General features: G+C 35.5%; 2 protein-coding genes across 3 annotated transcripts in view; one reads left to right on the plus strand and one right to left on the minus strand.

The window, feature by feature from the left end:
* RAB3GAP1 (RAB3 GTPase activating protein catalytic subunit 1) overlaps positions 1 to 26,297 on the plus strand; it is a 96,709-nt gene that overhangs the window by 40,305 nt on the left and 30,107 nt on the right. For both annotated transcript variants that reach the window (XM_081260876.1, XM_081260877.1), the window contains exons 6-11: positions 1,532 to 1,651; positions 3,787 to 3,952; positions 10,680 to 10,779; positions 13,808 to 13,889; positions 15,159 to 15,227; positions 16,777 to 16,850. In XM_081260876.1, the coding sequence (XP_081117002.1) occupies positions 1,532 to 1,651; positions 3,787 to 3,952; positions 10,680 to 10,779; positions 13,808 to 13,889; positions 15,159 to 15,227; positions 16,777 to 16,850 (611 nt within the window). The remainder of the gene's footprint in view (positions 1 to 1,531; positions 1,652 to 3,786; positions 3,953 to 10,679; positions 10,780 to 13,807; positions 13,890 to 15,158; positions 15,228 to 16,776; positions 16,851 to 26,297) is intronic.
* LOC308631219 (NADH dehydrogenase [ubiquinone] 1 alpha subcomplex subunit 5-like) lies at positions 5,487 to 6,322 on the minus strand. Its single transcript, XM_081262208.1, has one exon. The coding sequence runs from the start codon at positions 6,308 to 6,310 to the stop codon at positions 5,960 to 5,962; it is 351 nt and encodes a 116-aa protein (XP_081118334.1). The 5' UTR covers positions 6,311 to 6,322; the 3' UTR covers positions 5,487 to 5,959.

Here is a 26,297-nt window from a genome sequence, read left to right on the forward strand (position 1 = left end):
GATAAAATGAAAATACATTGAGGAATGGCTAGGAGATGAATTTTCAGTAGGCAAAAACAGTCACTAACTTGACCTTACATTTTTTTTTAAAAAGTGTGACAGTAAATTTGTGGTTTTAAATGACTTGGCAACTAAGATGTTTTTGTTAATTTGGATGCCATAGCAAGAATAAGCTGTTTTCTGATAATTTTGTGACTCCTGGGAAATATGTGTTACCAAGTAAAAGAATACAAGAATTAGGATGCTTGGTAACTGTGTTCTCATTTTTAGACAGCACATGTACATCATAGCTGATAATTATTTTCTTTCCACATTGATGGACACAGTTGTCAGTTATTTAAAGCAAGATTTCATTGCTTGCTTTCTTCTTTTATGTTGTAAACTTTTAAGACAAAAATGTTATTTAATGATCTTTGTGATTCCAGCAAATTGCTTCTAATTTATAAAAATATAGGAGGATTAGTATGTCGGAGACCAGCTCCAACAGGGGGTCTCAGGAGACGAACGGATGGTGAGGAGTTGGCGAAAGAGGGTGGAGAAACAACAAAGACACCAAAGTGAAGGTGTTGATCCCAATCTTTACTTGTGAAGTTGATCATATATACTTTTCATTTTGGCAGGCTCACAGTACTTTGTGGTTACAAAACAGGAATCATTATTCAGAGAAACAAAATATTACGTAGCTACAATTAGAATAGAAGAATGTATCTTGGCTTATGCATAAGCAAGCATTTGTACTTTCAGTTCGCGTTTTGTTTTGAGCTGTTTCTGCTTAGTTAACTTTTAATAATAGTTACAAATGTCCCAAACTATTGGCCTATACCTTGACTATTCTTTCTTGACTTACTGACTGGAACCGGTGCCATGGTTACGGCAAGTGGTTGACTTGTTATTAATTTTAATCAAACAAGAGTAAGAGCACAAACCATTGTGCACAGGAACAAGAACAAGTTGCCCAGTACTAAGCACTAATCTGTCTTCTTAACATTAATTTTTCTTCTCTAGATTTTAATTTAATTTCTCAAAAACTTCCTTGACAGGAATACAGGGAGTTTTTCATTAGACATTAACAATTTACACTCCACAGCTGAATCATTGCATTTAGAGCAAACAGATCTATGCTTTAGAAGTAGTTGCATTAATTGGGAAAGTCATGTTTTTTTTCTTCATACTTAATGGTCATATGAGAAATCGCAACTATACTTATTAAAGGAATACAAAAACAAACCAGCCCATTCCCAGAAATATACTGCGCTCCTCCAGAGTATGGACACCTTGCGCCATCCACCTCGGTAGGGCCTTGCCATTGCCTGAGTCAGGGGAGGGGCGCAGCATTAGTAGATAGATGATGAAAGTGCTTCTTAAAGAAAATTCAGGTTCAATTGCCCTGGGTGGGTGGGTAGAAATGGGGTGGGTAGCTTTAGTACAAATCTGACTTCAGTTCCCTATAGGGAGAATTTTGTATGTTTTTCAGTTAATAGATTTTTGTATCTTGAAATTTTCTACTTAATGCAGTGTTTGTTTCTTTAAGGTATGGTCTACGTGAGTTTGTGGTGATTGCTCCTGCTGCACACAGTGATGCAGTTCTCAGTGAATCTAAGTGCAACCTTCTTCTGAGTTCTGTTTCTATTGCTTTGGGAAACACTGGCTGGTAGGTGGACATTTTGATAAACCTAGACAATAAGCTAAAAACTATTTTTAGTGATAATTTATGAAGGTAAATGACTAAGTGATACTTTTTTATTAAAAATAGAAAACTAGTATATATACTTACATATTGTTTTAATGGAATTTGGTATATAAGGACAGAATTAATAAGACCTTTTTAAAGTTCATTTCTAAAAGGAATTATATTAAAGTATTCAATGCATACTTGAAATGAAGAATAAATTATATTAGTTTTTTGCTTTGCTTTCACAAATTTAGTTTATTAAATTGTACTTCAGTATCTAAATTTAAATTTTGAGGATAAATTGAGACAAGTTTTGGAGTAACTTTTCAGAAACTTATTTTTAAGTGCTTTTAGACCCTATTCTTAAATGGAAGTATTTAACAACATGGAACTTGCTTAATTGTATTTCATTTGCATATCAAATATACTACAAGATTCAAAATGTAAACTTGCTAGAAAAAATGTATTAGAGTGTATATAATTCATAGTATACCCTACAGGAATAATCTAGACTTTTCTAAATGAAAGGAACGACTAAAATATTTACTAACGTAGCAATATTAACTTGGGAATGTATTTATATAGCCTGTTCTTATTATTCAAGGTAGTTATGTTTATAAAGTAATCACACTGAATTATTAAAACCTGAACCATTGCTCCTGGGAGAAATACCTTGTTTTATGTTTTTTTCTGCTTATTTTTTTTATTCATTCTTTTTAGTTATACATGACAGTAGAATCCATTTTGATAAAAATTATATAAGAAGGGATTATGTCTTACTCTAATTAGAAGCCCATTCTTGGTGAGATTCACTTAGATATTTTCATAGATGTACATAAGAAAATTCCATCAGATTCATTCTGCTGTCTTTTCTATTCCTATTCCCTCCTTCCCATCATTCCCCTTCATCTAGTCTACTAAACTTTTCTACCCACCCCATTTTATTGTGGTTTAGCTTCCACATATCAGCAAAAACACTTGACCTTTGGTTTTTAAGATTGGCTTATTTCACTTAGCATGATAGTCTCCAAATCCATTTCCTAGAAAATGTCAAAAAGTCATTCTTCTTTATGGCTGAGTAAAATTCCATTGTGTATATATATATATCCTAATTTCTATATCTGTTTATCTGTTTAAGGGCATCTAGTTTGGTTCCACAGCTTAGCTATTGTAAATTGTTCTGCTATAATACAAATTATTGATTTAGTAGGATTGAACTCGCAGCCAATATCCCTATATTCTCATCCAGAATGAAACTTGCCTAACACGTGATTCTGTCTATATGACATATCACTGAGCTGGGGTTGTAGCTCAGTGGTAGAGCACTTGCCTAGCACATATGAGGCACTGGGTTAGATCTTCAGCACTAATAAAAATAAATAAAATAAAGGTATTGTGTCCGTCTACAACTAAAAAAAATAGACATATACATATCACAATTTTCTTGTACTTAGGAACACTATACCTCCAGAACTATGCTTGGATTTTAAAGATTTGAAATCATCAACAAACACACACATGATACTAAATAGATCATGAAAAGGATACTTGTTTACAGTCAGTTTAAACAAGAAGGCAGAACATTAACTTAAATTCAGCTGAGAATATGCATTGTTAGGTGACTCAAAATTTTGAAGTTCAGCATATGTCTATAAATTTTCTGTGAGTATTGATTTTGGAGTTACAAATAAATTTAGTAAGTAGGCAACTTTGCAATTATTGAAATCTGAATGATGAGGATCAACTACATGATAGTAAGAAATATTTATCACAAAGTTGATTTAATTTGAATTGTTTAATACTTGTGAATCAGGTTTTAATATGAAATTGGAAAGACTAATATGATACAATTGCTGTTACTCAAGAAACTTTTCATGCTGGTTTTTATGACTTTTACCCATTTTTAAACAGAAAAGTTTTCAGACTCAAGTACCACTAGTAGATAGTTTCCAGTTTATTAGCATAAAGAGAACAGGAACTATAAGTATCTTTGTGGTAAATGAGAATCTACTTTTAAATATTTGAGATTAAAATGACACAGGAAAAATTTTAAGGTTTAGGAGTTATTCAATGTTTAATGAACTTGTATTTTATTCCTATTTAATCACCTGCAGTCAAGTACCACTCTTTGTGCAAATTCATCATAAATGGCGAAGAATGTATGTTGGAGAATGTCAAGGTCCTGGTATCCGAACTGATTTTGAAATGGTTCACCTTCGAAAAGTACCAAATCAGTACACTCATTTATCGGGTCTACTGGATATCTTCAAATCAAAGATTGTAAGTTGGCATTGATGTTGTCGGTCTTACTTCAGAGCCAGATAAAAGTGGTAGTAATTTGAACTTATAGAAACATTTCTCTATACTATCAATAATGTAATTGATTAGAAGAAAACTAGAGTATGTTTAAATAAATAAAATGCCCAATTAGGAACTAATTTTGTTTGTTCAATCTGTTAATATTTATTGCCTGTGTTTCACTCCTTGTCCTCTAAGTGTTGTTGACAGTCTTCCCAGCTAAGTGGCTTCGGGTGGCTGCTTGTTTGGGGCATTGACTATGAGTGCTTCCTTTGAGTTCTGAATTATTTTTTTCAAGTCGTGATTTGATTTTTTTGGTTTAATCTCTTCTATATTCTATGACTGAGACCTGCAGGGCTAACTGGGATGTGCTGAATATCTTTCGTGTTCTATAAAAGCACTGTCACAGAAATACCGAGGAGTTGCATATGCTGCTTTTGGGGAAAAATTAGGATTTTGAGGGTTAAAAGTTGACACCATCTCATATAAGTGATCAAATTTGATTAACAAATTGACATCAATAATGTTTTATGTATGTTAAAAAATTAATTAAAACAACAAACTAATATGTGTTTCCTGACATAACACTGAACAGCATACATCATAACCTGTGTTGCATTCTCTTTTTTTAAAAAAATTTATTTTTTAGTTGTAGTTGGACACAATACCTCCATTTTATTTGTTTTTTATATGGCGCTGAGGATCGAACCCAGGGCCCCACTCGTGCTAGGGGAATGCACTACCACTGAGCCACAACACCAGCCCCCTGTGTTGCATTCTTGCCAAAATGTTTACCATTAATTGAATGAGGAAACCATGACATATTTTGAAGCGAGCCCTAAAATGTCAGTATCTTCAAAATGTCAGTGGTAGGCAAAATAAAAGCTGAGAGCTGTTTAAAAATTAATGATGGGGCTGGGATTGTTGCTCAGTGGTGGAGCGCTGGCCTAGCACGGATGGGACCCGGGTTTGATCCTCAGCATCACATAAAAATTAAAGGCATCGTGTTGTGTCCATTTACACCTAAAAAATAAATATTAAAAAAAATTAATGATGCATGACAGCTAAATGCAATGCATGATTCTTGACTGGATACTTGATCAAAATAACATAGCCATTAAGGACCTGATTTGGGATAATTGAGACAATTTTAACATCAACACAGTCTACTAGAAAACAGTATCAATGTTAAACTTCTCGAGTGTGCTGTGTTATGTTTATGTAGGATAATGTCCTTGTTCTTAGGAATTATTGAAGTGTTTGGGGATGAACTGTCATGATGCCTTACAGCTTTACTTTAAAAAGTTTCAGCCAAAAAAAAAAAAAAAAAAAAAAACCACACATGCATATGTGTTAATAATTGAAAAACTTGGTGAAAGTCATATGGTGTTCATTATATTGCTTTTTTGAAGGTTCTCAAATTTTTTTTTAAATAAAATGACATTTATAATGGATTTGATAGTCATTACAGAATCATATATGTAAGTTTTCCTTTATACATAAGATCACAGCCAAGGAGGTCAACAATTGAAAATTTTATCACGAACTATTTTTGCCATTATTCTCACAACTAACCATTTTCATGCTTACTACTTCATCTCAAATGGTGACCAGTAAATTTGTTTAGACAATAATAATAAAGTGCTTTTTCTTTTAATCAGGATAATGAAATGAAATTGAGTAACATACTAAAGATACTGAAACTTTTGATTTTGACCTCTGAAATAAAGATCTATAGGAATTTTTCTAATTAACTTTCAAATCTTCCCTCAAACTTTCTGTTTAAAGAAATTCCATCTTTGAAATAATCTGCACAAATACTCTGCTTATCAAAAACTGATTCATACGACCCTATTACCATAAACACTAGTCTCTTCAATGTGTCCTGTGTCAGTTTTCTTGATTATGTCAATACATGGAAACATTTTAAAAATAACAGAACACTTAATTAAATCAGTTTCCCATCAGCCCACAGAATACATGTAATGATTATATTGGCCATTTCCACTGGTTGGCAGGAGGTTCTTCTATTAATGGCTCCCATGGTTTCCACTGCAGCATTTTTCTTGCCAGACTTAGTTCAGTTTCAGCCTGAAGAATCACCTCTTCTATTTGGCCATGCTGAAGTCGCTCTTCTAATTTTTTAACATCTGATTCCGCTTTAACCATTCCAAGTTTCTCATTTGTAATCTGCTCTGTATATTTTCTATACGCTGCATTTTTAGGGATTTGCTCAAGAACATCAAGAATCTTTGTGTACAATATTCTGAGCCTCTCGTGTGGACTCTCACACATGGCCAATCCCACGAGGCCAGTGGTCTTCTTCAGCACACCCGCCATGACAGCGCCGAAGAGTTCTCAAAATTTTTAAAGGAAAAAAATATGAAAAGATTACTGGAATTTCTTTTAGCAATTATTGTTTATTAGAAAGACATTTAGAATTTGAGCTGGAGATGTGGTCAGTGTTAGAACTTACCTAGCATGCATGAGGCCCTGGGTTTTATCCTGCGCGCGCGCACACACACATACTCCCCCCAAAAAAGAAAGAAAATAAAAATGTGTTTTTAGTGTAGTGGTATGATTACACCATCTAAAATGTAATGTAATCTAAAAATATGTAATATATGTACCAAGTTAGGAAACTTAAGTAAAACTTCCTTTTACCCTCTCCCATCTCTTCAAAAGAACTACTGTTAGTTTCTTGTGATTATCTCCAAAAAAATTATCATAGCAACATATATTTTGGAGCATGTCAGATATGTGTGTAAGTTTGTTTTTTAAAACTTTCTGGGCTCTGAAGTATATAATACTGCTGAATTCTGTCTGGATTATTTTGGAAAATTTTTTGGAAAGTCAAGTATGCATTAATTTCAACTCCATCAGTTTTCCCTTTCTTTCATCATATATCTTTAGTTATATTTAAACTTTTAAAGTCAAATTTCTGGTCTGATGCAAATATTACTTTATTCCTTCCTCTTAAGAAAGCATTAATGAACATTATTTTCAGGTCTTTTTTGTCACCCCTTTATATAGTTCAACTTTTTTATTTTGTTATAGGGACTACCTTGATCTGGGGAGCATGACTCAGATTTTGACTATTTGCTGATTGTACTTTCAGAAGTGTTCCTAATTAGTTGTCACATCATCTGTCCGAATTTTAACCAAATTCACTCTTCTGATATGAAATCTTTCTCAAAATTAATTTGAGGGCTGTGGCTGTGGCTCAGCAGTAGAACACTTGAATACTTGTGGAGGCCCTGGGTTCGATCCTCAGCACCACATAAATAAAAAATAATAAATAAATAAATAAATAAAGGTATTGTGTCCATGTTATAACATTATATATATATATATATTTTTTTTTTTTTCAATTGATTTGAGACTGGGGATTTAGCTCAGTTGGTAGAGTGCTTGCCTGAAACGCACAAGGCTGTGGGTTCAATCCTCAGCACCACAGGGAAAAAAAAAATTGAGAGGAATGGACCTTAAAATAATTGACACCTGGTTTGAGTACTTTGAAGTTTTCTATACAGTTAAAGCTACTCTGTATGTGACTCTTTTTTTTACTATCTTTATAAAACTGTCTTTATGAAAAGTATTTTTCAGGTTGGAGATGTAGATCAATTATAGAACGCTTGCTTAGTTGGCATGCATAAGGCCCTGGGTTCAATCCTCAGTACCATTTTAAATAACCAAAAAACTCACTGCTTTTTAACATCTACTTACATGCCCCAGGGCAGTCATCTTCATTGGCAGTTTATTTCATTTCACAAAGATCTAATTCTTAGAAAAGGTTTCTTTTTGAGGGACCCAGTTTTTCTATTTGTAGTCACATAAAGGCAAGTTTTAATCCTCTTCTGCCACACTCTAGATATTAAAAACTCAAATCTTTTTCAACTTAAATACTTAGTACTTGTAGATTTCCTCATATTTCACAGTTTTATAACATGATTGTTGATTTGAATAGTTGTCTCTTAAAACTTCAATTTTTTTCCCCTATTTCTGGGGACATTTTGTAGACTCATTTTGAATGTTTTATTTAAATTTTTTTACTTTCACTCATATCCATCTGATGATCTTATTGGTTGTTGCCTACCTACATAGTATATTTCAGAACAAAAGTGGTGTTTGGAGTCTCTTGGTCTGTAGTGATGTTGGGTGCATTTCATATATAGCATTAGAATCTTCTATTGTTTGTTCATGTGTGAAAGTGACTTTTCCCTTTAAAATAATCCACAGTAATCCACTCCCCCTCCACACACAAACACACACAGAGAAGGTCCATAGCTTCTAATAAAGCCACAGTGCCAAGTAGGAATACCCTGCCCAGTCTCTGACTTAAGCAAAGAGGCATGCAGTGCCCTTATTCTGGTTATAGTCCTTTGGTTCCTTGCATCCAATGCTGTCTGTATCTTATGCTGTCATCTTCTTTTATACCTCTAGCTCAGTAGGCTTGTGCTTTGAGCCCCACTATCCCCTTGGGTTTTTGTACCTTTTCTAGAGTCCACAAAGATATTTATGTCATGTCTAATCCTGGCTGTTTCTTTGCTAATACCTCTCTATATTTGTCCACATTGTTTTGTGACTGGAGCAGAGGTTATTTATCAAAGTGACGTTGTTATGGTTTCTAGACAAATTACACTTTATTATGTGCTTGGGCTCTCTCGTCCAGCGAGGAGGTCCACGGAACCAGGTAGATCAGAGTGTGACTGTAGATTTGATAATCAAGACCTTTGGAGACCCAGCAGGGAAGCAGGTCTGATTTTATTGTGCAGTTACCATGTATATAGACGCAGGCAGCAGCTAAGCAGATTACTGGCAGCCACCAATGCAATTTCTACTAACTGCCATTGCAGCGACCAGTCAAGGAGTGGGCCTTGGAGGAAGCACAGGGACTGCAACACATGGCCTCACACCCAGGGCTGTGCCTACAGGCTAAGCGGCCTGCTGCCCACACGCCTAGCATGAGGGGAGCGGCCTGCCACTCGGACGCCCTTAACATATGCCATGTATGCAGTACAAAATGCACTTGTCCCAACAATTATGGGTCAAAGTTCATTTGATATCTGGGCCTGACTAAAAAGATGACATCTTACCCTGCTTGTCTAGGACACAGCAGCTTAAAATTGGATTCGGGGTTTTTTTAGGGGTTTTTTTTGGGGGGGGTAGGGGTAGACACCTTATATTGTGACTTAAGAATGAGCTTATATTCAGTTAAAGCTACCTGTGACATTTGTAGATGCTGCTGCTGAGCTAAATGTCACTTTTTACTTTGCTACTTAACTTAAAATCTCCAGACCAGAAACATTAGCAGCACTTGTAAACTACTTAGATATTGAGAAAGGTATTCCATCTGTATTTTCACAAGATCCCTCAGTGATTGCTATACCCATTTAAGTCCAGTTCTATTAATGTATGTTAAACATTATGAAAGGAAGCTGAGATCATGGATAGTATTAATAGATAGTATTAATTTTCTATAAAAATTAATAGATAGTATTAATTTTTATGATTTTTAGTGAATTAAAGATAAATCTTATTAACTGATTCATTGACCTATCAATTTTGCATGAATATCTATTAGTTTGTTTTAGTCTAAAATTCTGGCAAAATGTTCCAGACTGGCTTTAATTTGTGTTTATTCTCATTTAAAAGAAAGACATTATCTCCCCAAACCTAACACTTTTTAATAGTTTTACCTTATTTAAAAAACAGATCACCCCCCCCCCCAGTCAGTATGTGAAATGAATAATAAAAAACTGTAAAAGGTATTTTGAAAGATCGTTTTGCTTAATATCCTTTCCTGGTAGAAGTGTAAACAACTTTATTTTAAAATAATTTGTTCTCTGGCTTTAAAAACAAAACAAAACAACAACAACAACAAACCTAGTGTGTTGTGTATGTGTGTTTTGAGATGGGTTCTCATTGAGTCCTAGATGGGCCTCAAACTACTGGACTTGAGCAATCTTCCTGCCTAAGAATCTTGAATAGCTGAGACTATAGGTGTACCCCCACATTAAAGCATTCCCCCTCTTTTTTATAGCTACACAGCCTTTTCATCAAATGAAAATATTTGTGGAAGCAGTATGAAAAAATTGTAGAAATCCTTGTATACACAAATATGTGAACAAATATACAGTGATTCATTCATTCATTCATTCATTCATTTATTTAAGTTGTAGTTGGGCACGATACCTTTATTTTATTTATTTTTATGTGGTGCTGAGGATCGAACCCAGGGCCTTGCACATACTAGGCAAACACTCTACCACTGAGCCACAACCCCAGCCCCTATACAGTGATTCTTTGCAGAGTTTACTTTTCCTTTTTTTTTTTTAAACCGGGTCTAACATTTGCCAGTACTGTTCCTTACATTAGGGTCTTCCTTCCTTTTTTTTTTTTTTTTTTGAGAGTGGAAAGTAGAAGGCTTTATTAAAGGACTGCAGAAAAGACTTCTCTCTGGAGGAAGACGGAGACCTGAAAGGGGAGTCTTCTTTCTTGATTTCCTAAATTCTGCACCTTTGGTCTAATAACTTCAGTGATTTACTTTTTCATTTTAACAACTGGATTATGCACACTATTGTTTAATACTATATGCTGAAAATACAGGTTTCCAAAAGGCAGTATTTTAGCCATTCCATAAGTTTGAAATTTTGATGTTGAAGGGCCTCATCATTGACACAGTATTGTCTTTTCATGTATCTCCTAGGGATGTCCTTTAACTCCATTGCCTCCAGTTAGTATTGCTATTCGATTTACCTATGTGCTTCAGGATTGGCAGCAATACTTTTGGCCTCAGCAACCTCCAGGTGAGTTCATTTAGAACTGTATTAAATTATTGAATATAAATGGAAAAGAAAATATATTCAAAAATTAAAATTACTTAACAATGCTTCCAGTGTTTTACATGGAAATATTTGTAATTCTTTTTTTTTTTTTTGTACTGGGGATTGAACCTATGGACACTTTACTACATTCTTAGCCCTTTTATTTAATTAATTTATTTATTTTTATTTTGAGACAGGGTCTGGCTGATTTGCTTAGGGCCTCACTAAGTTGCCAAGATTGGCCTTTAACTTGCGATCCTATTGCCTTAGCCACCAGAGTCGCTGAGATAATAAGCGTGTGCCATTGCACCTGGCTTGTAATTAATTTTAAATATTGCTAATTTCATTGCTTTTATGATTTTTTTCTTTCAATAATTTTTTTCTTTTAATGCTCTATAGATTTTCTAGTTAGCATTACTCTGTATTTGACAATTTGTCTTCAAAAGCTGTTATTTATAAAGCACCTCATGTGCTATTAATTACTGTGTAGTGAATGATTTTAAAAAATGTCTGTTTTAGAGTATAATGAGAGAAACCATCCTTGTAAACCAGCAGGTAGAAAACCTTAAAGAGTATAGTTTGAAGAGTGCTAAATAAAGAAAGGAGAGAAGAAAAATATGTATGTATATACACACATTTGTGAGGAAAGTAAAATTTTACTTGCATTTTATAAAAATATAACTAGTCAACTTGCTTACTCATTGATGAAGTTAATTCATTCAATAATCATTCATTATTAGCCTTTAATAGGCCAAGTTGCATCAATGATACAAATATAAATAAGACATTGCCTAAGTGTTAGCAAAGCTCAGCCTGATGGACATATATCTTAATGAAGTTAGTCTTTGATTCCTGGGTATGTATTTCGTCTGAGTTTAATTATATTCAAGCTCATCTAATAAGAAATTTAATACAAACTTATAAGTAATCATAAGGACTTCACTAGCTTAAAAACATTTTTCAGTCTGCTTTCCCCAAAGAGAAATAATATTCTTTCCTGTTTATTGTTTTCTCAAGTAGTTGGTTACTTATAGGAATAAAAGTAATATTTGATAGGGATAATGTGAAAGAACTGCATCTAAACTATAGCAAAGGGAAATAAAAGCTAAGCTTTAGAATTATATTAGTCTTAAGACTAATTACTTAAGACTAAATTACCAACTGTGTATGTTGGTAATTTTAGTTCCCAGACAATACCCACTGGACAATTTGTAGTCAATTGCTTGATGGAAGTTTCCGTTCCAGCTCTCCTTTCCCTTTTTTCCAAGGTCATTCTGTTATTAAGCATTTTTAAAGATTTCCCAAGGTAGAGGCTGGGGGGGGGGGCGTGTATCTCAGTGGTGGAGTGTGTGCTTGGCATGCATGTACAAGAACCTGAATTTATTCTCTAGTGCCTGCATGCGTTTGCACACTGGCACACACACAGACACACTTGCATCTTGCTGGAAAAAGACAAAGTTTTGGGGAGGTGGTGTATCTGCTGCTGATCTAAGAAGTCCAAGGGCTAAAATCTTAGCATTATAATTCTGATTCAGTAAGGTCTTTGTTAATATTCTGTTGCCAAAATTTTTAAAATTGGGAATAAAAATAATAATCTCCCTCAGGGGATTAAAGGCCATATAAATTCTTAATATTTACTTTCTAAGGGGAAGGCTGACATGTAATGTGGGCTAGATGCTGTGCTTGGCATTTTATATAATGTTTTATGTAATTCTCATTTAACTATGAAATAAGAATTATGATTCTTAGAGGTTGTCAAGAACAGTGAGTTAATAACCTAATGTCTTATGGTCACAAGATCGTAAAGTTTGCATTGACCCACTAGTCAAACTCAAATTCCCTTTTATTTTTTTACTCTCAATCTGTAATTTGGTTAATACTTTCATGCAGTTATATTTTAGTAATATTTTTAACTCACTAGTTTATAAAAATGCTTGTCACTTTTTTTTCTTTTTATAATTTTGAAGCTCTTAAAAATTCATATCTTACAATAAAGCTAGTCATTGTGATTTGTATTATTGTAAGCATTCTTTAGTTGGGAAAAATGGAATGAATTGGCTTAAGAAAATGTACTGAAGCAAGTAATTAAACCATATTAATGATTAATTTTTAGTAATTTAGGGTATAGAAATTGTCAAAGATAAATTAAGCAAATCTGGGAAGTGTTCATAACTCAACCATAGACTTTAATTTAGAAATTTGTAGTGTAATGTAAATAATGAAAAACCATCACCTGCGTTATTTCAAAGAGAATTAAATCCTTTTAATGTCTTTTAAAAAAAAAAATCTTTGTTTTATTTATTTATTTTTGTATGTGGTGCTGAGGATCGAACCCAGTGCCTCACGCATGTGAGGCGAGCGCTCAGCCACTGAGCTACAGCCCCAGGCCTGTATTAATGTCTTTTAAAGAAGCATTTATTAGTTCTTCAGGAGGAACAGAACTGAGAAGGGTGGTTTACCCTCAGTTTTCCCCAGTCTCAAGGAGCATTCATAGTGGGAAGAAGGTTCTTTTCTGAACTTCAAATATTTCTGTCAACTGTCAACCAAAATATTTTGTTAATAATGACAGGTTTGCTAATTTGTTATTCAGAAATTATTGATAGCAAAACTGACAAATGTACTTTGGTGATTACATTTTTTAATACTCAGATAATCTTTTTAGATTATGTAAATCGCATTCTTAGAATGTGTAGAAGAGTATAGGAATAATATTCTCTTGAGTAATAGTTAAGGAATATTTCAAATGGGCAAAATTGAGAATGCATGGATTGAATGAAACACTGAATAGGAAATAAGTGAATCTTTTTACTTGTTCTCAGGGAGATTCTTTAATACTTGACTGTATGTGTTGTAACATGCTTTAACTTGCAAACAACATATTCTGTGTATTCTTTTATAGGTACTTTTAAAGCTGTCAAAGGGCTTCTTCCAAAGGGCTTAGCCTAACTAGATTAAATCATTGTTACTCTATTTTTTTTGCCAAATAAGGGAAAATACTTATTTTGTTTAGATATAGATGCACTTGTAGGAGGAGAAGTTGGAGGCCTGGAGTTTGGCAAGTTACCATTTGGTGCCTGTGAAGATCCTATTAGGTGAGAATTTCAGATTATAATTTGAATTATTGTAATTTGAATTATTTTTAAATTTATATTGGTATTGATTTTACCATGCTTTATGATATTGTAGCCTTCTGGAATGAATATAGTACTGGAAATTGGGAACTACCCCTGTTTTCTTTAATTGATAATATTACATGAAAACTTTCTGATTTTTTTTTTTTTTTCTTGTGATGCTAAGGATTGAACCCAGGGCTCTGTGCATGCAAGGCAAGCAGTCTACCAACTGAGCTATATCTCCAGCCCCTGGTATTTTTAAGAGATATAGAAGGAAAAAAGTCAAAGAACATACTGGAGACTGTACCTGGCTAATATTTACTCTCTAGAGTAGAAAAGGATTTCCAACTCCTGAATATAACATGATTTTTCAAAATTGAGAGAGAATTCACCTACCAAATTCACCAAATGATGAATTTTAATTCATCATTTTAGGGGTTGTGGTTTGTAGCTCAGTGGTAGAGTACTTGCCTAGCATGTGTGAGGCCCTGGGTTCAATCCTCAGCACCACACACACAAAAAAAATAATAAAATAAAGGTGTGTCCATCTACAAATAAATTTTTTTTCCCCCAGGGGAGAAGATAATTTATTTATTGTAATGTTGTGAACAACCAATAAAAAAAATTTTTTTTTAATTCATCATTTTAAAGTGTTTTTGATATCTGTAAGAATTTTGCAACCGTTATCACTGATTAATCAGAATATTTTCATTATCACAAAATTTTTTTTAAAAATTTAGTTATCATCTGCTCTTCAACCATTCACCTACTCTAGCTCTTAGCAAATACTAATCTATTCTGTCTCTACGGATTTACCTATTCTGGATATTTCATATAAATGGAGTCATACATTGTGTGACCTTTTATATCTGGCTTCTTTTACTTAATATGATGTTTTTGAGGTACATCTATGTTGTAGCTTGAATCAGTACTTGGTTGTTCTTATAGCCATAAATATGCCATTGTATGGTTATACTGTGTACCACAATTTTTTTAACCATTCATCAGTTGGTAGATGTTTGGGTTATGTGTACTTTTTGGTTATTTTGTATATATAAGATGATTTTTATATCTGGAAAATATTAACTTCATATGGATGTGCTACCATTGTGCTACCATTTGTTTTTATTATACATAACATCACTTTTAACATAAGTATACCTTTGGTTATTTCTAGAAGTATGATTGCTGAGTCAGAGGACATATCTATAAATATCAAAGCTTTTGATATGTTTTCTTTATTTTAAGTGAACTCCATTTAGCAACTACGTGGCCTCATTTGACTGAAGGAATCATTGTGGATAATGATGTTTATTCGTAAGTATATTTTAAAAATTTCAGTAGAATAAATCAACTACCAAGTGGTTAGTTATTTTTCATTTTTGTTTATACTAGTTTCTAATAAAGTTGGTTGAAGTTTTTCAGATTCTTAATAGTCACTTTTTTAGACCTGTTAATATGGATTAGAGAAGCATTTTATGTTGCTGGTTTTCCTTAAATTAAGAATAATGAAGCCAGGCATAGTGGCTCATGCCTATAATCCCAGTGGCTCAGGAGGCTTAGGGAGGAGATCTCGAGTTCAAAGCCAGCCCAGCAATGGCAAAGCTCTAAGCGACTCATTGAGACCCTGTCTCTAAATAAAATACAAAATGGGGCTAGAGATGTGGCTCAGCGGTTGAGTGCCCCATAGTTCAATCCTTGGTACCAAAAAAATAACGATAATAATAATAATGAACTTGAATCTTACTGTGTTTTAGCAAAGATGTCTCTAAGATTCAGCATATAATTCTTTTGAATTTTTCTTATAAGAAGCATTTCATAAGTTTGAAGAGATGATGATCATCAGAATGTGTGGGAATAATATTTTATCATTAAATGTTTTTAATAATAAATCATCCATGCCCTAATTTCTGTGTGTGCAATAATTTGAAAATTATAGCAAATATTCTCCAGGAAGAATGTAGCCAAAGAGGGAGGCAGTCTTAGTATCTTCTCATTTTAGATGCAAAACAGTAAGAGATAGGACACTTTGTTTTCATGAAGTACATTTATTTGTATATTTGCTGATGGTCAAAGTAATATGCAAGCTCTTAATTAGGTTATTTAGGTGGTAAAAAAAGTGAAACTACTACAGTCCTACTATTTAAATTAGACAATATCTGAATGTTTATATCTTTAAAGTTTATATCCTTTATGCCAATTGTTTTTATGGCTGCATAGTATGCCATTAGATGGATCCACCATATCAACTTTAGAAAACAGGGTACTTTTGATTTTGTACAGGTTTTTGTTTGTAACCTCTCTCTTTGTGTGTGTGTGTGTGCGTGTGTGAACAGTGATAATGATAAACAGGTTGATACAATTCTGCATACTTGTTTTATTCTCCTTCCTTTTTTTATTCTTTTAAAAATGTATTTATCTCGGGGCTGGGGTTGTGGCTTAGTGGTAAAGCACTTGCCTAGAACTTGCAAGGCTCTGGGTTCTATCCTAAGCACCACATAAAAATAAATAAGTAAAAATAAATAAGTATTGTGTCCAACTACGCTAAAAAATTAAATTTTTTAAAAAGTATTTATCTCATTAGGCTGTTAGTGTAAATTGCTTATTCGTTTTTATATATTTTAATATTTTGATTTTTGATATTCCATTTATTGGAATTTTTGTTTTGGTCTAAGAACTTGATTTATTAAGATTTTACTTTAAAAAAACTTATTCAAATGGCCATATGTCTGAATAACAGTAAGGTTGAGAAGCAAAATGAACTGCTTTTCCTTCTATAGAATGTTTTTATTAGACTGTATTTTGATAATTTCATGATTCTTGCAGATTGTCATAATTAGGATTTGCTTATTGTTTTGCATTTTAGTGATTTGGATCCTATTCAAGCACCGCATTGGTCTGTTAGAGTTCGAAAAGCTGATAATCCTCAGTGTTTGCTAGGTAAGATGTAATATGTTCCTTTTCTGAAATGCCATCAATCTACCTATTTTCCAAATTGGGAATACTGAATACATTCTTTATACTTTATTTCACTTATCAAAAAATGTTTTAACATTATGACCTTCTCAGTTAATACCATGTAGAAAAAAAATCTTTGCTGACATCAGTAGCAGGATTTTTATATTGTCTTTCAGTTTTAATGCATCTATACCTCAGAATTTTCCATTACTTTATCACTGTTTTAATTTTTCTTATGCCTTCATATTATTTCCTTACCTTTCTCTGTGGCTTAGTCTGCATCTCCTAGTTAGTAAATCCCTTTTTTCTTTTGTTATCCTTCTGGACCTGTGGTGTGTGATGATAGGGCATTGATAACAGCCTGCAATTTTATAGAATTGTATCACATCTACAAACCTGTATTTTTTTTAAAGGAAAAGAGTTGTAAATATACCTTTTATACCTCATGTGGTTATTTGAAGAATTAAGTGAAATGAAATAAGTTTGGGTACTTTGAAAAGTAGTAATTGCTCTTCAGGTTCCATGTCTGGAATTGTCTATTCCTTCTCTTTTTATTGGTGCATCTCTTTTGTGAAGACTTCTTAACCTTGCTCATCCATGTACCTTTCCGAGTTTCCCCCTTATATTTGTACACATAAAAATATTCTATGTCTTCTTTTTGGTCATGCTGCCTTAACTACATATTATCTTATATATTACCATTCAACTGATAGAATTACTAAATATTTATTTATTTATGACAGTTATGATGTATTTCTCTAAAGCATTCTTTTTTGAGCTCTTTATTCTACCACGCGGCCTGCGCAGTGGTTTCATTAATGAGGTTCTAGGCATTAAGTTAGTTAGAAGAGATCAAAATAAAACACACAAACCAGTACCTTATTTTACATTGCTAGGTCCGAGACGGCTCGCCTCCCTGGTTCCCGCCTCCAGCCGCCCAGCAGGGCAGCGAGGATTACTCTGGGCTAGCAGGAGAGAGAGAGAGTGAACACGCCTGGGAGCAGCCTTTTATTTGGGGGACAAGAGATTTAGGGGAGAATTCCATCCAATGAAGGTTGAGGGGGGGCTGCACTCCAAGGTCAGGGTCAGTGATTGGGTCTCCGGGGTCAGTGGTCAGGCACACCCCCACACGGATGGGCTCTCTCATCAGGAAAGGGTCGGGATAGCTCTGACACAGCCAGAGCGCCTCAGGCCCTTAACGGGAGTCACCCAATCACGTGTCAGAATGGCTCCCCACATATTCTCCTTTTCTTTTCTTAACAATGAGGCGGCGGTTCACTCTCTGGAGTCCCTGGATTCTTGATTGGAAGACTCGCCATCCTATAGTTATAATACAAAAGAGAATTAACAGCAAAGAGAATAATCCAATAATGTACCAAGCGGAGTGTTTAAGAATATTTCCAGGGTTGAATCCATTTAACTCCTTCAATATTTGGTTAGCCAAGGAAGAAGGATCTGAAAAATCAGCTCTATTATTTTGAACGTCTTGGATATGGTGATGAAGTTCCAGAATATCCAAGCTATTATTACTATTTTGCCAAATACCTAATAAATGGTTTTTAACCTTCTCCCAATCCCAGAGAGAAGCATTGTACTTGACAGCTGTAACATATACATACTTATAATTAGCATGGCATTTAAGCCTTTCCTTAAATTTTAAGGCTGAAAGTTCATTACCAATGTTTATAACAGTCGCCTCTAAGGCGTTTAATTTAGTCTCAATCTTTTCATCAATATTTACTTGATTACGCAGAGCCTTGGAAGTATTTTGAGCTAAATTATTAAGAAATTTTGCATGCTGAATATTCTGAGACAATGTCAGAGATGCAGAGACAGTTGAGGCAATAAATGAAACCAGTGCTAAGACACCAACAATTATGACTCCAATAGCACGTTTAGGTCTTGTTAGCTGGGCATGAATTTGCTGCAGGACTTGTAAACCAGCATCAGTATACCATGGCTCTGAAATATTAGCAGGTAATAAAACAAAAGAGGGCTGATGAAGTATCAGCACTCCTTTTCCTCCATTATACCTTGAAATACAATTGGTTAGGTTGCACTTATTACAAGTAACAAAATATCTATCATCTATCCATTTAACTTTTACATTTCCAATAATTAAAACATAAGGAGATTGGACACAGGCTCTTAAGCCATAGCAAGATCCCTCTTTACAGTTCTTGCCGACAAATTTTGGTAAAGGTTTATCTGTAAAATGTAAATATTCTGAGGCAGCAATTAAACGCCAAATATCTTTTTGAACACCTCCTTCACTATAAGTCAAAATATTACTAACAAATCCTACAGGTGTCATAGCAGAATTTCTTCGTAATTGTCTCTTATCATATTTTTGGAGACCAGTCTAAAATATACCCACTAGCTTTAGACACCTTATGTTGTACAGGAAAGGTATTTACACAATCCATCCATTTAGGAAAGGTGCCAATTTCAATTGTAGAACTATTTGGACAGTGGGGTACCGGTGGAGGTTTTGCAGAAATGACTGGCTTGTTATGGGAAAGTCCCATCTTAATTACTGATCTAGTATTAGGTTTTAAGTCTCCATAAATAGAATTATTTGTCAGTCTAGGTTTACCAATCGCTGTCTTTTCTTCAAATGATACTTTCAGACAGCCAGCATGTTTATCATGTGACCAACATAAAGGTAATTGGGCACTGTAGCCAGAATAATTAAATCTAGTCACATGATTGGGAGTAATATGAGCATCTGTAAATCCTCCCATCATGAATGAGTCATTAGTAAATACTGGAATAGATTCTCCAGTCCACACAGCTGGGTGTACCAGGGGTGGATCTGGGAAATATGTCCAATAAGTGTCTACTTGATTCCCTTTTACCTGACAGCCCAGTAGGGCAATTACTGTCGCTACCATCAAGACTGGGGTCCTGTTCTTTCCTAGGCGTCGAAGTATTTGGGAAGCCTGGGTTGTCAATTTCTTCACATCTTTCCACGAAATCAGCTTTTCGGCTGTTTCAATCTGGTCTTTCTTCATCTTTTTCCGATATCTCCTCCTTCTGGGTTGTGGCTCCTCCGGGTCGATCCTCAGTCGCTTGAGTCTGGGTTCTATTTCCTCCATGTCTGATAGCACGTTCAGGCACCCAAATAGGACGGAAAGCACCTTCTGGAAAAATACAGGCATGCCCTCGGCCCCATGTTATTACCGGGTCCGGCCCCTTCCACTGACCAGTCTGTAAATCTTCCCACAGAACTCTGCCTAAGGGGCCTGTCACCGAGGGAGACATTTGTCTCTCAGCAGCAGTGTGACCTTCTGTGTCACAGTTTAAAAAATTTAAAACAAACAAACAAGGCATGATTAAGGCTATTTTGGGGAGTCATTATCTTATTCCCCCTTTTCAATTTTTGTAATTGAAGCTTAATAGATAAATGAGCTCGTTCTACAATGGCTTGACCTTGGGGGTTATAAGGAATTCCTGTTTTATGATTAATTTGAAACTCTTGGCAAAATTGTTGAAAAGAAGAGCTTACATAAGCTGGAGCATTATCTGTTTTAATCTGCATAGGGTACCCTAAAACGGAAAAAGCTGCTAAGCAATGAGAAATTACATGTTGAGTATTTTCTCTGCCCTTTGAGCAGAAGTATAAGAAGTTTGTATTACCTCTGTGTGAACACGGCTGAAGAAACCTGCCTTACCAGAGTTGGAACCATCTGTGAACACTGGTAAAGCTTCCTCTATTGGATGAGAACGTACAATCTTTGGAAAAATAAGTGATGTTAATGATGCAAATTGTACAATCTTATCACGAGGATAATGGCTATCTATCTGGCCAGGGAAATCTGCAAAGGCTATCTGCCATGAACTAGAAGTTTGAAAAAGCCAATTAGTCTGTTGAACAGAAAATGGAATAATTATGATATCAGGCTCAGATCCAATTAATTGTAAAATCCTAGTTCTACCCTTAATTACTAATTGAGCTATAGAATCATGAAAAGGAATTAATGTTTTTTGAGGGGAATGGGATAAATAAATCCATTCAATAACTCCTAATCTTTGCCATATGGCTCCTGTTGGGGTATGCTCAGTTGGAAATATTAATAAATACATTATTTCTTTAGGATCTATTCTAGTAAGCTGTGCATTTTTAATTGCAATTTCCACTTTCCTTAAGGCTGCTTTGGCCTCCAAAGTTAGTTGACGTGGAGAGGTTGGAGAAGGATTTCCTTGTAATATCTGAAATAAAGGACTTAACTCAGAAGTAGTTAGCTTTAAAGATGGTCTTAGCCAATTAATATCTCCTAATAGTTTTTGAAAATCATTAAGGGTACGTAACTCCTTAACTCTTATCTGAAGATTTTGAGGATGGATTGTACTCCCTTGAATTATCTGACCTACATATTGAAAAGGAGATACCTTTTGAATTTTTTGAGGAGCTATACATAAACCCATTGCTGTAAGTGAAGTCTCTAACTGAGTAAAAATTTCTGAAAGTACTTCTGGATTAGCATGAGCCAATAATATATCATCCATAAAATGAATAATATAGGCATCAGGGAAGCTATTTCTAATGGGATCTATTGCCTGGTCAACATATTTTTGGCACAGTGTAGGACTATTACGCATTCCCTGAGGAAGCACCCTCCAGCAGTATCTTTTAACAGGTTCCTTAAAATTAATTGCTAGGACAGTGAAAGCAAATCTTTCACAATCTTCAGGATGTAACCTTATAGAGAAAAAACAGTCTTTTAAATCTATTACCATCAAGCTATAATCTAAAGGAATGGCTATGGGGGAGGGAAGTCCTGGCTGTAATGATCCCATAGGCTGAATTGCATGATTTATCGCCCTTAAATCCTGTAGTAATCTCCAATTTCCTGACTTTTTCTTAATAACAAAAATAGGGGTATTCCAAGGGCTAAGTGTTGGTTCAATATGACCAGCCTGAAGTTGTTCCTCAACTAATCTATGAATTATTTTAAGCTTTTCCCCTGAGATGGGCCACTGAGAAATCCATATAGGCTCTTCTGTGAGCCATGTGATTTTTTCAGCTGTCTTAGGGATCGGGGAAGTACTCAGGGCCCCTAATAAAAATTTTGGTCTGGAGTATTTACTAATCTTTGTCGTGGAGACTGGCTTGTAAACAAATATTCTTCCTGAAAGGTCTCCTTATCATCTCCAGGAAAATACCTCTGATTAACCTCCTCAACTGATCTTATAGAATTTGGAGTAACTAATAACAGTCCCATTTTGGCTAATATATCTCTTCCCCATAGGTTAGCTGGTAAAGACTCTAACACATAAGGCTTAAATATTCCACTGTTTCCATCAGAATCTTCCCAACGGAGATAGTTGGCACTTTGAGCAGGCTGTGAAATCTGTCCTATTCCTTCTAAGTTAGCTGGTGCTGTATGCAAAGGCCATGTCCTGGGCCAAAACCGACTGGACAATACTGAGCTATCAGCCCCTGTGTCTATGATGCCTAGGAAATTTTTATTATTAATTTTAAGTTTTAATAAAGGGCGTTCTTGTCGTACTAACTGGGACCAATATACTCTGTCCGGCGGTTTAGAAACTGAATCTACCGGCAGGTGCTTTTCTTTTTTTTTTTTTTTTTTTATTATTTTATTGTTGGTTGTTCAAAACATTACATAGTTCTTAATATACCATATTTCACAGATTGATTCAAGTGGGTTATGAACTCCCACTTTTACCCCGTATACAGATTGCTGTGTCACATCAGTTACATTTCCATTGATTTACAAATTGCCTTTCTAGTGACTGATGTATTCTGCTGTCTATCCCATTCTCCACTGTCCCCTCACCCCTCCCCTCCCCTCCCCTCCCTTCCCCTTCTCTCTCTCCATCCCCTCTACTATAAATCGTTTCTTTCACTTATATAATTTTTCTCCTACTCCTCCTTTCCTCTTATATGTAATTGTGTATAACCCTGAGGCTCACCTTCCAATTCCATGCAATTTGGCAGGTGCCTTTCTGAGACACAAGGCAATAATATTAATTGAGCAAAAATATCCCTTGGAGTGAGTCTTAGGGCATAATTGGATCTTACAGTAACATATAATTGCCCTTTAAATTCTGAATCTATCACACCAAGTATGACTTCAATGGCTCCCTTCAAATTATCACGCCCCAGAATTAAACCTACAGTATTTTTAGGAAGTGGCCCAAAAATCCCAGTAGGGATTTGTGTTGGTCCCGTTTCAGGATCTAATTCAACTGTCTCTGAAGGTCCTAAGAAAACTGTCTGTGATCCCTGTCTTTGTCCCGGTAAAAATCGTGGACTGCCCTGGTCGGCGCTGCCAGTGATGTCACACTGTGCGACCGTTCCCCATATTGTTTCTGGGCCCGGGGAGGGGCCGAACGGAAGTTTTTTGTCCCCTCGCTAGGAGGAAATACTTGTGGCGAGAAGGCGGGCTCATCCACGCCACCCGAATCAACCACGTGGCGCTGAGTCCTGCAATATCTATTATCGCCAGTAGATGGAGCCCTAAACCTAAAATTGCGCATGCGACACTCGCGGGCAAAATGACTGGTTTTTCCACAAACGTAACACCTACTGTGGGACTTCTGAACTGAATTTTATGGCCCCAAGGTTTCCTTTAATACTGTTGCTAAGGCCACCGTTTGCAACTGAGTGGAATCTAAGTCAGAACACAAGCGAATATACTCCGAAATTGTTCCTTTTTTACAATGGGGTCAGAGAACATCCTGACAGATTTTATTTGCGTTCTCAAAAGCCAATTGCCTAACGATAAATTCGCTAGCTCCTGGGTCCCCGATGGACCTGTTCGCAGCCTGATACAGTCGGGCTACGAAATCTGAATAAGTCTCACTGGCACCTTGTCTGATTTTGGTAAGAACTAAATTGGACTGGTCCTTGGGGACAATTTGTCTCCAGGCACGTTTTGCACAATCAGTTATTTGATTGTACACTACAAAATCATAATTTAACTGTCTTTCTAAATCAGCAAAATCTTCAGTCCCTAAAAACATCGTTACTGGCGTTTCTATGCCCTGTCTTCTGTTTCTTTCTGCCTGTTCATTACAAAAATCAGTCCAATAAGTTTTCCAAAGCAAATAATCTCCCCCGCTCAGACAAGATCTGGCTAAAAAAATCCAATCACTAGGAGGAAGGGGTTGTGAGCAAATATTTTCTATCAGACTCTGAACAAAAGGCGAATTTGGGCCGTACGTTTCACATGCATTTTTTAATTCCTTGATAGTTTTAAAAGGGATTACAGCATGAACTCTAACTCTCTGATCTTGTTCATTAGTTTGCTCAAAAACTGGAAAGAGGTGAAAACCAGTAGTATCCTTTCCCATTTCTTGAGCCTTCCTAATACCTTGCTGAACTGGGGTAAGAAAAGTCATCTTTAATTCAGCATGCCTGTTAAATTTGGTCCTTCTAGTAGGTACCGGCCGAATTTTAAAAGCTTGGGCAGGTGGTGCTAAATGCAGTCTATTAAAATTTCTCTCTAAGTCCTGAGTTTCCACGTCTAATTCTTCTTCCTCAGATTGTGAGCTGCTATCAGACTCTGTACTATCGCCATTTGGAATTTGGGTTTCTAACTCACGTGGTTGAGAAGAAACCTGAGCCCCTCTAGGAGTTTCCTCTGTATTTTCCTCTCCAGGAAGATTGTTTACCACTTCCGGAGGGCTCTCCAAGATTAGAGATGCTTCTTCTGTATCATGCTGTTCTGTACAATCTGTCTGCGGGCTAGCTTGCACAATTCTAACCTTTGTCTTGGCTTTTAGTGCTTTTGTTTTAAAACGGCTCAAGGGAAAGGAAATTAACTTAGCTTCAGGCTGATTTTCCATTTGAATAGACTTAATAGCTCTTTGAATGCCTTTCAGAAGGTCTTCTGGCGGCCATGAACTCTGGCCCATGTATTCAAAAAGACAGACTTCTAGGGCTGTCCAAGTTTTCTGTATGTTCTCTATACCTCCAGGTATTTCAGTAGAAAGACAAACTCTCTGTAACTTTCTTCCTAATTTCTCCCAAGTAAGTAAATTTGGAGACTCTTGGTCACAAAACCAAGGACAATATTCACCTACAATCTTTAAGAATTGTAATAATTGAGTTTTCTTTATCTGTTTTCCTTTCTGATTAATTATACTGTCTAAAATAGTCAGATACATTTCCTTATCCGAAGAAGTAGAATTTCCCATTTTAAGTAATTTAACGTCTCTTTCCTTCAATATCTCCCGGTACTTTTGTGACCCAAATGTCACCTCTTTATCTTTATCTTTATTCCTTATTTTCCTTATTCTTTTTTTCTTTTTCCTTATCTTCCTTTTTATTCTTTCCCTTATCTTTTTAGCGCGCGCTCCCACTCAATCTAACTAATTCAGAATGCCCCACGTTGGGCGCCAATTCTACCACGCGGCCTGCGCAGTGGTTTCATTAATGAGGTTCTAGGCATTAAGTTAGTTAGAAGAAATCAAAATAAAACACACAAACCAGTACCTTATTTTACATTGCTAGGTCCGAGACGGCTCGCCTCCCTGGTTCCCGCCTCCAGCCGCCCAGCAGGGCAGCGAGGATTACTCTGGGCTAGCAGGAGAGAGAGAGAGTGAACACGCCTGGGAGCAGCCTTTTATTTGGGGGACAAGAGATTTAGGGGAGAATTCCATCCAATGAAGGTTGAAGGGGGGCTGCACTCCAAGGTCAGGGTCAGTGATTGGGTCTCCGGGGTCAGTGGTCAGGCACACCCCCACACGGATGGGCTCTCTCATCAGGAAAGGGTCGGGATAGCTCCGACACAGCCAGAGCGCCTCAGGCCCTTAATGGGAGTCACCCAATCACGTGTCAGAATGGCTCCCCACACTTTATCATTTATCATATGGTGTTCATCAGATGATAATTAGCAGTTGTTATTTCACTAATAGTGAAGAAAATTGCTTGCCCGTAGTGAGTTTGGAGACTTAGAGTTGAAATGAAGAGTTTCAGAGTTAGATAGACTCGGGTTTACAACCTGGACCCACCAGTTTGGCCAACTTTTTTAATCTTTTTAAGTCTCAGTAGCCTCATCAATAAAATAGGGAACAGAAATGCACATTTCATAGGATTATTGGGAGAATCAAATGAGATCGCGTGTGTGTGTGTGTGTGTGTGTGTGTGTGTGTGTATCCCAGGTAACACAGTGTCTGTCATATAATAACAGTACAATAAATGGTTTCTATTGTTTAATTATTGAATTAATTTTATTATTAAATTTACTTACTAAATTATTTCCTTATATTTTATTATTTCTCATCTACTGACTTGCATAATTACAGTAGACTTTAGAATTCAAAGTATTCTCATTTCAAATTACTGTTCCATGATTTTATCCTACCTTTTTAAGTAACTTTTATGACTAGATAATAAAATTTTCCTACCCTTCTGAAGAAATCTGGAAAATGTTCTAGATTTATTCAGACCTAGTTGAT

The sequence above is a fragment of the Spermophilus citellus genome (assembly GCF_964194105.1).
Source record: "Spermophilus citellus genome assembly, chromosome: 11".
Lineage (NCBI taxonomy): Eukaryota > Metazoa > Chordata > Mammalia > Rodentia > Sciuridae > Spermophilus > Spermophilus citellus.